Below are 14,519 nucleotides of genomic sequence, written 5' to 3'. Positions count from 1 at the left end.
GTGCCAATTTCTTTCTCTGTGTATGTATATCTATAGAATAGAATACCGTATTTGCTCGATTATAAGACGACCCCCCAAAATCTGAATATTAATTTAGGAAAAAAAGAAAAAGCCTTAATATAAGACGACCCTATAGGAAAAAAGTTTTACCAGTAAATGTTAATTCATGTAAACTATTTTTATTTTTTTTTAAAGCTATGATTGAGAAAAATATTTTGGTTTTATTTCCTTCTATTTTCCAACCTGCCCCCCCAGTTATGCACATCTGCCCCAGAAATGCCTTATACCCCTGAAAGCCACTGTGCCCCATGATATGCCTTTTAACCCCCTATGTGCCACTCTGCCTCCAGAAATGCCTTATACCCCTATATGCCACTCTGGCATTAAGGGGGTTAAAAGGCACATTATGGGGCAGAGTGGCATATAGGGAGGTTTAAGGCATTTCAGGAGGCAGAGTGGCGTATAGAGTGTTAAAAAAAAGGCATTTCTGGAGGCAGAGTGGCATTAAGGGGGTTAAAAGGCATTTCATAGAACACTCTGCTTCCAGAAATGCCTTATGCCCCCCAGTGCGGGGAACTCTGATCTCTGACAGCTGGGGAAGGTCTGCGCGATGGACGCAGACAACCCCCGCTGCTAGCCACACCTCCTTCCGGCTGCAGTGTAAGTTGTCTACGCGAATCGCGTAGACATCTACACACTGCCCCGGCTGCGCACCGGGGACTCAGAAGCACCGGTAAGTGGGGGGGGGGGGGGGACAGGGGGATCTGGATCTTAGTCGTCTCATAGTCAGACCTATTTGAGGTCTGATTATAATGACGACCCCGATTATAAGACGAGGGATATTTTTCAGAGCATTTGCTCTGGAAAAAAAACCTCGTCTTATAATCGCGCAAATACGGTATTATTTCATTATTAAAAAAATATATAAACATTCTGTGTATGTATATGTTAGATTTGTATGCACTGGAGTGCCCAGCAAAACAAGTCATCATATATACAGTTAGGTCCGGAAGTATTTGGACACTGACACAAGTTTTGTTATTTCGTCTGTTTACCAAATTAACATGGGTTTTCTCTAATCTTTAATTTGGGGTTATTCACATCCAAATTGGAGGAAGGGTTTAGGAATTACAGCTCTTTAATATGTGTCCCCCTCTTTTTCAAGGGATCAAATGTAATTGGACAATTGACTCAAAAGCTGTTTCATGGACAGTTGTGGGCTATTCCTTCATTCCTTATTTCTTCACCAATTAAGCAGGTAAAAGGTCTGTAGTTGAGGTGTGACATTTGCATTTGGAAGCTGTTGCTGTGAACCCACACCATGTAGGCAAATGAGCTCTCAATGATAGCAGGAACATTAGGAGTAACCAAATCAACAGTTTGGTAGATTCTGAGAAAAAAGAACGCACTGGTAAACTTTGCAACACAAAAAGGCCTGGACATTCATGAAAGTCAACAGTGGTGGATGGTCGTAGGATGCTTTCCATGGTAAAGAAAAACCCTTTCACAACATCCATCCAAGTGAAGAACACTCTCCAGGAGGTAGGCATCGTTATCCAAGTCTACCATAAAGACAAGACTTAAAGAGAGCAAATACAGAGGGTTCACCACAAGGTGCAAACCATTCATAAGACTAGAAAGACCAGATTACACTTTGCCAAACACAAAAATATAAAAAAACAGCCCAGTTCTGGAATAGTATTTTTTAGACAGATGAAACTAAGATCAACCTGTACGAGAATGACGGGAATAAAAAAAACATGGAGAAGTCTTGGAACGGCTCATGATCCAAAGCATACCACATCATCTTAATAGATAGCTAATGACCCAAAACATACTGTGAAAGCAACCCAGGAGTTCTTTAAGGCACAAAAGTGGAATATTCTGCAATGACCGAGTCAATCACCTGAACTCAACTTGATTGAGCATGCATTTCACTTGCTGAAGACAACGCTTAAGGCAGAAAAACCCACAAACAAACAACTGAAGAGAGTTGCAGTAAAGGCCTGGCAAAGCATCACAAAGGAAACCCGGCGTTTGGTGATATCAATGCGTCCCAGACTTCAAGCGGTCATTGCCTGCAAAGGATTCTCGACAAAGTATTAAAAAAAGAACATTTTATTTATGATTGTGATGATTTGTCCAATTACATTTGATCCCCTGAAATAAGGGGACTGTGTATGAAAATGGTTGAATTTCCTAAGCGTTTCATATGATATTTTTGTTAAAAATAAAACAAAAACAAACAAAAAAAAAAGCTGAAAGTTTTTCAGTTGCATCACAGTTTCATTTCAAATCCATTGTGGTGGCGTACAGAGCCAAAATTCAGAAAATTGTTTCAACATCCAAATATTTTTAGACCTGTAGGTAATTCTATCCGTTTCCTCTGTTTCCCTTCTCTAATAAGCAGAGTAGGCTATTTGTCTAACATCGTCTGTGTAGTATGTCTGCATTCCCGTCCCCTGATAGATTCACGCGTGCCTCTCCCAACAGCTTCTTGCTGTCAGTCTGAGATTGAAACTCACACCTAAACATGACCTTTTAAATGATCTACTCTATACGATCTGTCCTTGTTTCCTAGCAACACATCTGCAATCGTTCTCTCCATCTTTGTTTAAGGAACATAGATGCTCTGAGACACTAGCAACACTCGTAGCTGCAACCCTGCTAACTTGCAATCTGGCAAACCTAAAATACGTTAACGGCAGTATTAATGTTCATTTTCTTAATGCTTAATGCCTAAAGTTTCTGGAGAATAGTTAACCAGGGAACCGACAACAACCATGAACTTCTATATAGACGTTATGGCTGTCTGGCTCTTGGGAGTTGTCCAAATTGCAAGCATGCAATGTATGCTCTTGGTTCACATAAAAAAAATATATATTCCGTGTTCTAAGTTTTAGAAGCTACTGTAATTTTTTCCAGCTAATTACACTGAACTCCTAGAGTAACACTTTGGAACAAATTAGAGCTATTTGCACCTGTATTAGGTAATTCCAACTCGATTAAATTTTCTTCCATAGGTAAATACTGCCAAAAGACACAGTTCATTTGATTAAACTGTTTCTGTGAAAAGTCAGATTTACTCAGAGTATTCTTCAGGGCAATTAAACTTTCTACTGAATAAGTAAAAACACAAAATAGACTAAACCAAGATGCATGTTAACCCCTTCATGACCAGAGCCTGTGCGCCAAAGCAGAGGTCGGAAGTTACAGACCTTGTGCTCCCACTACAGTATGGAATTAGAGAAAAGGGGGATTATATGATGGAGAAAAAAATTGGGGTAGATGATGGAGAGAAATGGGTGCTCTAAGGGAAAGTGTGTGTACGGGCAAGCATCAATGTGTTAATGTGTTTGTATGTGTGTATGGGCAGACAGGTATCTAGGCACTGTATATATGTATGTATGGGCAGATGTGTGTATAAGGGGATTAACACATAGAAAAATATGAACGGGGGGAAGGGATGAAGAGGAAATAATGCTGGGTAAAGAGATGGACGGGGTTGGTTTTGGTGCAATATTGGGTGATAACAATACTTTTGTGGGGTTAATTAGTAATGGTGGGATGCTAAACCTTTCCAAACATGACATAAGCACAGAAAAAGGTAGGTAGGGCTGCAGGCACAATGACAGCAAAAAGGTTCGAAGAAAAAATAATTGGGAAAAAAAAGTAAAAAATAGGTGCCAAAACACCTTGTACCCCTCCCGCTAGAAATATACATTAAAAACCCTTTTTTGCCCTAAAACACAAAAAAAAATCCAAAAGAAAAAAATACTTGGTTCCTTTCAACTATAATCATAAAAATGTTGAGTATTTCTTAACTCATTAGACAGATATTAGAATCTATTTAGCGGGTTTTTTTCATTAGTTTTTGTAGATGAGTAAAAAAAAAATTTCCATTTTTTTGATCTTATTGTTTACTTTAAGAATCTTTATGGTATCAAAATAACAGTATCTAAGGAAAGCCTTTCTGTCCTGAAAAAAAAAATTGTAAGCAAACAGTAAATGAGAAACAAGAAAATTACAATTAAACACAAACACTGCATAAACAGCCATTGTCACAAAGGTTGAAAAATGTAAAAAAACAGGCCACAAAGGGGTTAAATGACAATGAAATTTGTCTGAATTATAACTGTCAGTGTCAGGTTTATTGAATAAATATTAATTAGTTAAACACACACTCATAATAAGTTGTATGAGCTGCATAGTAATTTTAATATATTAAAAGCTGAAAGCAGCTTTTTAATTAGAGGGATTATCCTTGATATATGGTTTTCAGCGCACAGACATCACATAGATTCCTGACACAAGTAATTACTTCCATGCATGCATATTCATATTTTTGATAGGTGGTAACAAATTTGTATGTCGGAACATATGTTAAAGTTTTATATTTATCCAGGGTTGGCAACATTCAGACAAGTAATAAAGGAACTCAACACAATCAATGTGCGTTATTTAGTCCTTTCTAAAGCTCATTTCTAGAAAGGAAATTTATAGAAAGCCATTCATCATCTTAGCTGGGACCTATCCGGGTTCTCCACTTCTCTGGTTCCCTCGGGTCAACGCACAAAGCCTTTGGGTCGCAGGAGCAAGGTCCTGGTAGGGCCCACTCCCCGCCCAAATAAGGGTGTTTTTATCCTGTGCTGTCAGTAGGACCGCCCACAATGTCAGCGGGACCGCCCACTGATGCTGGCAGGTAGCCAAAGCCCAAACGTTCTTCGTTACTGTGGACACCGCCAGTGGCTATTTTCAGAATTTCATCTGAAGAAGAGACCTCCGAGTTCCTGAAATCTTATGTGACCGTACACCTTTTTTGTATGTTAGCTCAATAAACTTAAGTCTTGGACCGATGCGTGGGTATCCATGTTTTCCTAATTAAATAAAATGGATCACTCACAAGGATTCTGGCTGTGCCCCAAACTCTCTAAAACAGAGCGCCCCATTTCTTAACCAACCTCTATATTTCTTATGAAAACTGTTTTACCATTAAAGCAAGAAATGTAGATATTCTTTTAGGTTTACGTGTCAACATTGTGGTTAAAAATTGCACATTTTAATATATAATTGAACAAATACATTAATGCTCACACAATATTTTAGGTGGTGTCAAGTACAGAATTGATTTGACAAATCTAGATTCGGATGCTTATCAAATGGAATATGGTGAATGCATGATGTTGAAAAACAGCTGGACATCTTCTGTTCTTGAAACCGAACTACACTGATGAATTACAGGAGAACATTAATATAATTGTGCATCTGTGTCATATGCCATTTCCTGCTAATTTTGCTATTTGAGACGTGGCTTTAAGTGCCATAGCAATGCTTATGTATGTGTGGATGAGATGTACAGTGTATCTGTATTCCATTCAAATACTAAAGCTAATTTTAGCATTCTACAAAGGCTGTTATCTGTTCAGGAACATTGTCATCCCCTCTGTGCTTCTGCCAGAGAGCCGAAAAAATTGCTAATTTGCGGAAATGTTTGGCCAGACTGGGCTGGAAATCTCCCACCTGTTACATAATGTTGTGTTTATGTAAAGGAACAGTCATGTTTATGTTTTAATGTAAAAATATTGAAGCCACGCGAACCTTTTATAGCAGATCATATTGTTTTTGTAAGAATAACAATTGGTGTTTAAGCGCCGTTCCCTTCTACACATAATCAAAGCTTTTTCCTTGGACTGTTTATGAAAGGTCTCAATATATTAAACAATGGAACAATAAGAACCCATATACCCACTTCACCCGGTAAGCTGTAAATCTCAAAAGCCACTGAGCCATACCCTGAGAGTTCCCAGGTATGATCATCATATCATCTTGGATAAAAGACATATACTGGATATCGCCAAGTTAATTCCTGAACCCAGCCTAAAATGGTAAAAGCACTGGGAACACTACTTTCCACTAATTCATGATCATGAAGATCTTTCTGGACCTGTAAAATAGCTTAAAAGAATGACATAAATATACTTGTTTTACAACTAATTTGATCCCCTGTGATCTCTAGATTGTAAGCTTGTGAGCGGGGCCATATGTACCTAATGTATTGTTTGTCGTAGTCTGTCAGTTCTATTTTTGTTATACGCTTTGAATGTGTGCTAGGTGAATTGTTGGCGCTATATAAATAAAAACTAACATCAGCTCAGGATTAGGCTCCCTATTTATTGGCCTATACCTCTTTCTTTCTATATTCTGAATAGCTTTGAAAGACAGGCCTTCATATCTAATTGCTCTTCATATGTTGTCCAACTCTTCCATTTCCCCTACCAAAAAAATTGACTTTAGAGCCCTTAGCAATACTCTTATCTCCAAATACTCGCCTATCTGCCCCCTTTGCTCTGTCAATGAGTTGCTTCCCTACTCAAAGGTTATTATTTCTTTCTTTCCACTCGCATCTACAGGATTCACCTGTTAAATGAATGACTCGTGTAACCATATTCACTAATAACTCACCTCTCCAGAAATCATATAGTCTATTTATTGTTCCAAGTTTCAAGTTCTCCATGCCATTAACTTTTCCACTTGACCTACTACTTCTTTCTCACTTCTCCATAGAACCCTAATATATTCTAAACTTACAAGAGCAGGGTCCTCTTCTTCTTCAGCAGTATGTCTTATGTTTATGTTATTGTTAAATGTGTAACCCCCCATGTTATAGCACTACAGAATCCACCAATGCTTTATAAAGAAAATGTAGTAGTATGATAAGATTTTTATTCAGCTATAGAAGTCCAAAATTTCACTGGTTTGCAGATAGACATGTAATGGAGAAGCTTAGAAAGCAAGATTCAGGATTACATAATCCGCATGTCTGCAGTCCATTTTGTAATATAATAGGATAAAATGTGTGCAGAAACACAGTAACGAGCTTGCTACACCGTGCCGCAATAAGCAGAATGAGAGACTGGAATATTGTATCGTCTTAGTCTGTCAATACTCGTCTTTATCATACCCCTTGAATATATGTATTGTTGTAAGCGCTGCGTAAATTGTTGGCGCTATATAAATAAAAGATAATAATAATATTAATCATAAATGAGCAAAAGAAAACCTATGTACTTTTTCTACAAAGCAAGAAAACGAAATCATTGATTTGGCGATTATTTACCCTTAACCTCCAAAATGTACAACTCTGTTACCTAAACTACATCTTCTGACATTTCGATACTGTGATATTGGATTTCACAATACACGGGCTGATATATTTATGTTCAGTTTAGCTAGGACTATATATGTCTATTAAAGTCTGATGTCTTGCGAGTACAGATGTAGTACGTTTACTAAGTGAAAGGAATGCAACAAAACAGGGTTGCAGGAATCATGACCTGGGATCCCATATCTTTGTTATGACCATAAATGTTGCTTTCATGGGGTCTTAGTTGTGCTTTAAGGTGGCAATCCTGCTCCATAACCTATAATGTCCTCTCTGGTACATTCATGTTTCATTAAGGTAAATCTCTTCCACACACAAACACACACACACATACTGACTCTCTCGCTCTCACATACATACATACATACATACATACATACATACATGCATACTAACAATTTTATTGATGCCAACAGTTGTGTTGGTGAAAATACCTACGTGTTCCTCAAACCAGACATATCTAATCTTAATGTAACGCACGTTTCTTATAAGTATACTATATAAATGGTGATGGAGGGTATATCCTTTTATGATTTATTTTATGTGGGGCTTCTTTTTATTAAGTGTCTGCACCAGGCGTCTTCTAGATAAATTGGAAATCTTGTCATGAAATACAGGAGTTAATTTCACGCAGACAGGATTTTGCACAGCGAAATGGCGTTCGTTCGATAGTCAATGAATAATAAATGTGAGGTGTTGCTTGGATACTGTTCATATGTTTCCTTTTCCTGTACGGGATCATTGTTCACATTTGCGTTTATTTTTATTAATACCACAGGAAGCAGCTGGTTTCCTAACAGGGTTTTCATTTGTGCTAATCTTTCTCTGTAGGATTTTAATATTGCCTTATCTTTTTGTTATCTGTGAAGCAGATGTCTCTAGGAGTCGATGCTTTATGGTTGCAATAAGACTGTTGAACTTCCCAATAAGCCCTTGTAAATCAATTGGGTTATAGGTTAAATCCATTATATCTACCCATCTATCAGGACGGCATCAATGACCAAGAAAATCTATACCCTGTGTCACTATGTCTATCATCCCTCTGCAGCTTTAGTAGTTCATATTCTAAAGTATTTTTTACCCATCAATGTTATGGGTATAATAGCCCTATAAAAAAAACAAAAAAACAGCCATAATCCACCAGAAACTCATCAGTCTCACTACTCTGAGCCAACATCTACATGGTAAGACGAGTGAGTTTGCAGATAAATAATTGCATTAAATTGATTAGAAAACAATGGTTGTGTTTTGTATGACGCTGATGCTTTAAAAAATGTGTTTAAAAACATGCCAAGAATAAACCCTGTGACTGCAGGCATGAAAAACAAACTAGAGCCTTTTAAAATAATAAGGAAAAAAAAATTGTGTCTTTCCTTCTGTAACATCTCATGTTTTCCATTCCTTTGCATTTTAGTTGACTTCAGGCCTCATGCCAGTATGGATACTGCGCACCACATGCTTCTGTTTGGATGTAACATACCTTCTTCCACTGAAGATTACTGGTATGTAATGTATGCTGACTGACAATTACGATTCCTTTGGTCATATGTCTGCATGATAACTAAAGTTACTTAAATGTGACAAAAAACCCGTTTTCTCTTTCATGTTTTCTCTCTATCTTTTGCTTTTTCACCCTTCTTCTTTCACTCTTGCACTCTCTCTACCGCTCTTGCTCTGGCTCGCTTGCTGTCTCTCTAAAGCTGCAGCTCCACCTGCTCTGTAAAATATTTTATTTTTATCACTGATGTTATGACATTAGAAACAACAATACTACTATGTTGATTGCTCAGACTCTGCCTACAATTGATACTTTCTGTAAAATGTTGCCCCATTCATATTTTCTCTGACAAATGCTACAATGTACCTTGTATTTTTGAGACAATAAAAAAGGGTGATTTAAAACATATACTGTTAAAGGGAGAGTCTACTGTCCCGGACAACCACCACTATGAACGCAGACATATTAAAGTATTCGGTGGCAAGAAAGTGCTTCCATTGAAATTAATGGCAGGACTTTCCACACTTGCACACTGGAGTCTAACTGTTGAGTATATGATGCACAGGGAGATGTGTTCTAATGAGCACATCTCCAGCAGGGCATTTAGCTGCAGGGGCAGCTCAGTATACAGTATAGTAATGGGAGTTATGGTGTACCACCATCAATGTCTGGCTTAGTATATAGTGATGGCATTTATGCTGTAACATATCTGTTCAGAAATGTAATTTATTTAAACTTATATTTCTATTTTTTTCCAGTTGACATACAGTTTACAAATTTGTGAAATAAATATTCTTGCCAACATTAATTTTTTTGGGGGGGATGCCACAGAATCCGCCCGGGTAACAAATACTCTAGGTATGCCACTGGATGGCTGGAGTGCCTCTTCAACAAATCCTGGACAATCAGTCATCAATGTGGTGGCCAACTCGCCTTGAAAGTTATAACTTATCCCTATCTGCATTTGTAAACAATCGGCCACCCATAATGAAATACAGGTTTTTTTATTTGGTTTCAATACTGTGCATGATCAGGACATGCTTCTGTAAGACTACCGTGTTAGCTCAAGGTGGCCAAGGATCTAGCGTTTATACTTCGGGCTGCATCCATAGAATAGAGCATCCCAGCCTCCACCTTCTAAACACTTGACAGCTAAAGAGTGGGAGTATAAGGGAGATATCGTCTTTTCATTAGCAATATAGATTGTATTTATTACCCTTTTAACATTTTTTAACATTTCCTCTGCAGTGTTTAACAAATACCATTTCTGTATGTGTGTATATATGAATGTGTGTGATTTTGTATACCGTATTTGCTCGATTATAAGACAAGGTTTTTTCAGCAAATGCTCTGAAAAATACCCCTCGTCTTATAATCGAGGTCGTCTTATAATCAGACCTCAAATAGGTCTGACTATGAGACGACTAAGATCCAGATCCCCCGCAGCTGCAGGGGACCTGGATCCTCCTGTCTCCCACCTCACTTACTGGTGCTTCTGAGTCCCCGGTGTGCAGCCGGGCAGTGTGTAAATGTCTACGCGATTCGCGTAGACAACTTACGCTGCAGCCGGAAGGAGGTGTGGCTAGCAGCGGGGGTTGTCTGCGTCCATCGCGCAGACCTTCCCCGGCTGCGGGGAACTCTGATCTCTGACGGCCGGGGAAGGTCTGCGCGATGGATGCAGACAGCCCCAGCTGCTAGCCACACCTCCTTCCGGCTGCAGCGTAAGTTGTCTGCGCAAATCGCGTAGACATCTACACGCTGCCCCAGCTGCATGACAGAGGAGTCAGAAGCACCGGTACGTTTGGGGCGGGGGAGTGTTAAATGGGGGGCATAAGGCATTTCTGGAGGCAGAGTGTTCTATGAAATGCCTTTAAACCCCCTTAATGCGACTCTGCCTCCAGAAATGCCTTTTTAACGCTCTATAAGCCACTCTGCCTCCTGAAATGCCTTAAACCTCCCTATATGCCACTCTGCCCCGTAATATGCGTTTTAACCCCCTTAATGCCAGAGTGGCATATAGGGGTATAAGGCATTTCTGGAGGCAAAGTGGCACATAGGGAGTCAAAAGGCATATCATGGGGCACAGTGGCATATAGGGTTAAAAGGCATATCATGGGCACAGTGGCATATAGGGGGTATAAGGCATTTCTGGGGCAGATGTGCATAACTGGGGGGGGCAGGTTGGAAAATAGAAGGAAATAAAACCAAAATATTTTTCTCATAGCTTTTATTTAAAAAAATAATTTACATGAATTAACATTTACTGGTAAAACTTTTTTCCTATAGGGTCGTCTTATATTAAGGCTTTTTCTTTTTTTCCTAAACTAATATTCAGATTTGGGGGGGGTCGTCTTATAATCGAGCAAATACGGTATGTTTGTATATGTATGTATACGTATTTGTGTGTGTGTGTGTGTGTATATATATATATATATAGTTAAACTATAACTATACAATAGCTCAAAATATATGGCAAAGTTAGAGGCAAAAAGCAGTAAAATATTGCAAAGGCTATAAAAAGACATGGATAGCTTTTGCTTATGGAATCATTTTAACACGTGAGATGCATACATATATGGCACATAAACTGCACTTAAATTGATGGATTTGCTCATTAGACTAAGGAATTACAGTCAAATACCAAGACAAGCAAGGCTCTTTGTGTTATCAACAACATATCTGAGTGTAATGGATCATCCAGACCCCTCACATTGCATTTGTACCTCCTTAGATCTTACTGATTTGCCTGTTTGAGGCTTGTGTATTATGAATCATCTTAAGGCCATAGGAGTTAAATGTAAGCATCTAATGTAAATATTTGGAAATGTATATAGCAGGGACGCCCATGTTTTTTCTGCAGCGTTGTGTGCGTTGGCCGCATTCATTTTTCATTGGGAGACAAAATGGCCCAACCTGTCCAAAATCCACAACAATACACGTTATTATTTAGATGCAGTCTATGCAGTTATCCACACCTGCAAAATCAAATCGATGAGTGTCACTTAAAGTGTCACTAATAATTGATCAGGTTGCAATAATGATGTATTAAGAAATAAAATGTTTTGTTTTTTTCCTTTACTTTGGATGCTCTCTGCTTTTACTTATAGAAGGACATCAAGTGGTGGCCATAATGATCAGATCACTCATAATGGTCAGGAGTGACTTGATCCCCATCAGCCCACTCCTAACTGGCTACCGAGTCTAACTGACAGCAGTATACCTGGAAGCACCTTTGACTTCCTGGTCATTGCTGCTGAAGAAATGTCTCTTACTCTTTCAGTGATGGTGCTCCATAGGAGCACAGCTGTGATTAGGTCTCCGCAAGCTTGTGGGGGCTGAAGACGCAGAACGTTAATCCCTAAAATGCTGTGATCGTGTCATAGACGGACAGGGAGTGACGGGATACCCCAGAAATGGCTTGGCCCCAGACTGGAGGTGGCGGTACTGTCTTACCCGAAAAGCCACCATTGTTTACCATTGAACAATAGTTAGTCATCTTTATTTTTGCTGCAGTTAGTTATTTGTCTATCATATTAAAATCTGAAGCATGTTATTTTTGCTCATACTTGTATTGCACATCATTTCTGTGAGTGACTGATGCAATTACAGTATGCATTTCTTGTCATAACAAATTACTGCTTAATATGTATGGACCTGATCTTAGGGAATACTGTTTGCACAGAAATCCCTGATCCCAACTGAGGTTAATATTTTGTGTTATTGCGTCAGATGCACTTTCCAGTATTTGTATTCTGGCATAATCAGACAACTCACAGTTTTTGTGTTGTCCCCGCACTGGGCTCTCCTCTCATTATGACCCTGAGTGTTAATTGGCGGGGGAGTTGTGGTCCAGACTCTTTCTGCTAGCTGTCCCTGCATAATAAATAGTTCGGTTAGTGACGTGACCGTAAAGAATCTTAAATATGCATTACACAGGTCTATCCGAGCTATTCTTGCTGCTTCATCTCGTTGTTATCTTCATCTTCAATCCTCCTTGCCCCACTTTTTGCAGCCCTCCCCTGCCATTGCCCCCTTTGCATTGATATGTGCACCAACCCCCATTACCGCAACCATAACAAAGCTTCAGGCCACACGACCCTTTATTTTTTAATGTTCTGTTTGGTGTATGGCGGGAAGAAAAAGACAGATGTGTGCTTTATTGGTTAGAACAAAAACAGTCTAATTAAATGACTATAAATATGGGAGACTTGCCAAGCAGTAGTAATAGCATGTTTGCCAATACCTGATTCAATGATGTTATTCATTAGAAGAGGGTGGGTTTTAAGTAGACACTAAGAAATTGTTCCCAGCAGATAAATGAATTAGAAACGTGTATTAGAGCAGCACTGCACTTGCTTTCTGAAGGCCCATGCTAGCTGCAGCTAGCAATCCCTTTTCGCTGCTAGCCCAACCTTGTTTTCTTTTGGAATGCATTTGCTTAACATGAAACAGCATTATCGCATTATTTTTAAAACAAGCATCTTTATAGTTAAAAATAATATTTGGAACCTTTGAACCTGGGCTAGCTAACAGGAAGCTCTCAGGCTACAACCATCTATACTTTTCTTGTTGATGTTAGCAAAGCATTGTGGGAGTTGCAGTCCCACAATCATGCATGGAACTTCAAACATATGCTGGCCGGACACCTGGGAATCAGCTGTGAAGTAACGTCGTAACTACTAAAGAGCTATCTGTTGACGATCCCTGATCTAGATCCACTAAAATGACATATCCTGCTACTAACAGCCAGCCCAACAAAATAGCACCCTACAGGTCCGGCCTGGCCATCTGGCACATCACGCAAATACCCAACATCGCTCCATATGTAGTGCGCGGATTTCAGTAAGGTCAACTGCTTGGTATATGTGGCCACACTCTCCGTTTATGCTCATGTAGAGTGTACCTTGCAGTACCTGATCTGCGTCTGAAACAGCAGGTGGGATGAGTGTGTGGTGTTAGCCACCGGGAATTGGCCCACTGTGCCAAATGGCCAGTCAATGCATGTCAGTAGATGGCCACTGGCCTTAAAGTACCAGGACCACTTAGTTATCCCCAGTCTGGCTCTGCCCCCTACATTTCAGGTGTCGAGACACATAACTTAGATACTGGAGATGTGGCTACCCATCACCTTACTCGTATAGCCACCATGCAAGCTAGTGTCTCAAGGAGGCAAAGTGGGAACTGCAATGGAGGTCTGTTCTGCAACAGGACGGATCTTCATTGATTTTTCTCCTCCCTGGGCCAGTCAGGGGTGATCATAAGATCTCCCAACAGGCCCATACTCTCCATTCTCAGCAAAATCCGGTCAGTAGGGCAGCTACCTAGAACAGTGGGACTATTCCCCCTAAAAGCAGCACTGTTTGGAGGTGTGCAAAATAACTGGAGTGTGTGGTTTCTAGTACTGCTCAACATCAGAAGTCTTCTTTTCTTCAGTTCTGTAAGCATCAAAGACAATTTTCATAAGCATGTTCAGACATATTGAATTAATGCATGTCTAAAGCGGTAACGTGTTTATTTCCCATTCTGATTTGTTTTTCGGGAGAATACGTTTTGATTCTAGTATTGTTTGTTATACAGGGACTGCAGTGCTGGGACATGCGCAGACAAGTCAAGCATCATGTATGCGTGGGCAAGAAATGCACCACCCACCAAACTTCCAAAAGGTATATAGTGGTTTTATTTTGTTCATTTACTCATCAAATCTGATTACTGCAGTGTGTCATATTTGTGTTATCCTTCTTTGGAGCCAAATGTTTCTTTCCAATTTTTCCTACAAGAGTCATCAAAGTCTAAATGTGTGGAGAACCAGGATGTATATAATATGCTATTTTTAAATGCCCAGTCTTTAAAGCAAACCCC

At 39.4% G+C, this 14,519-nt stretch overlaps 1 protein-coding gene across 1 annotated transcript in view; it reads left to right on the top strand.

Annotated features, from left to right (window-relative positions):
• Positions 1-14,519, top strand: part of LOC149302995 (peptidyl-glycine alpha-amidating monooxygenase B-like) — an 88,478-nt gene that overhangs the window by 16,761 nt on the left and 57,198 nt on the right. The window contains exons 4-5 of the mRNA XM_089481691.1: positions 8,577-8,664; positions 14,238-14,323. Of these exons, the coding sequence (XP_089337817.1) occupies positions 8,577-8,664; positions 14,238-14,323 (174 nt within the window). The remainder of the gene's footprint in view (positions 1-8,576; positions 8,665-14,237; positions 14,324-14,519) is intronic.

The sequence above is a fragment of the Sceloporus occidentalis genome, unplaced genomic scaffold (genome assembly GCF_023333645.1).
Source record: "Sceloporus occidentalis isolate IW3139 unplaced genomic scaffold, rSceOcc1.0.p SCAF_16, whole genome shotgun sequence".
Taxonomy (NCBI): Eukaryota; Metazoa; Chordata; class Lepidosauria; order Squamata; family Phrynosomatidae; genus Sceloporus; species Sceloporus occidentalis.
Note: the sequence above shows the minus strand (reverse complement) of the source record. Positions and strands in the feature narration are given on the sequence as shown.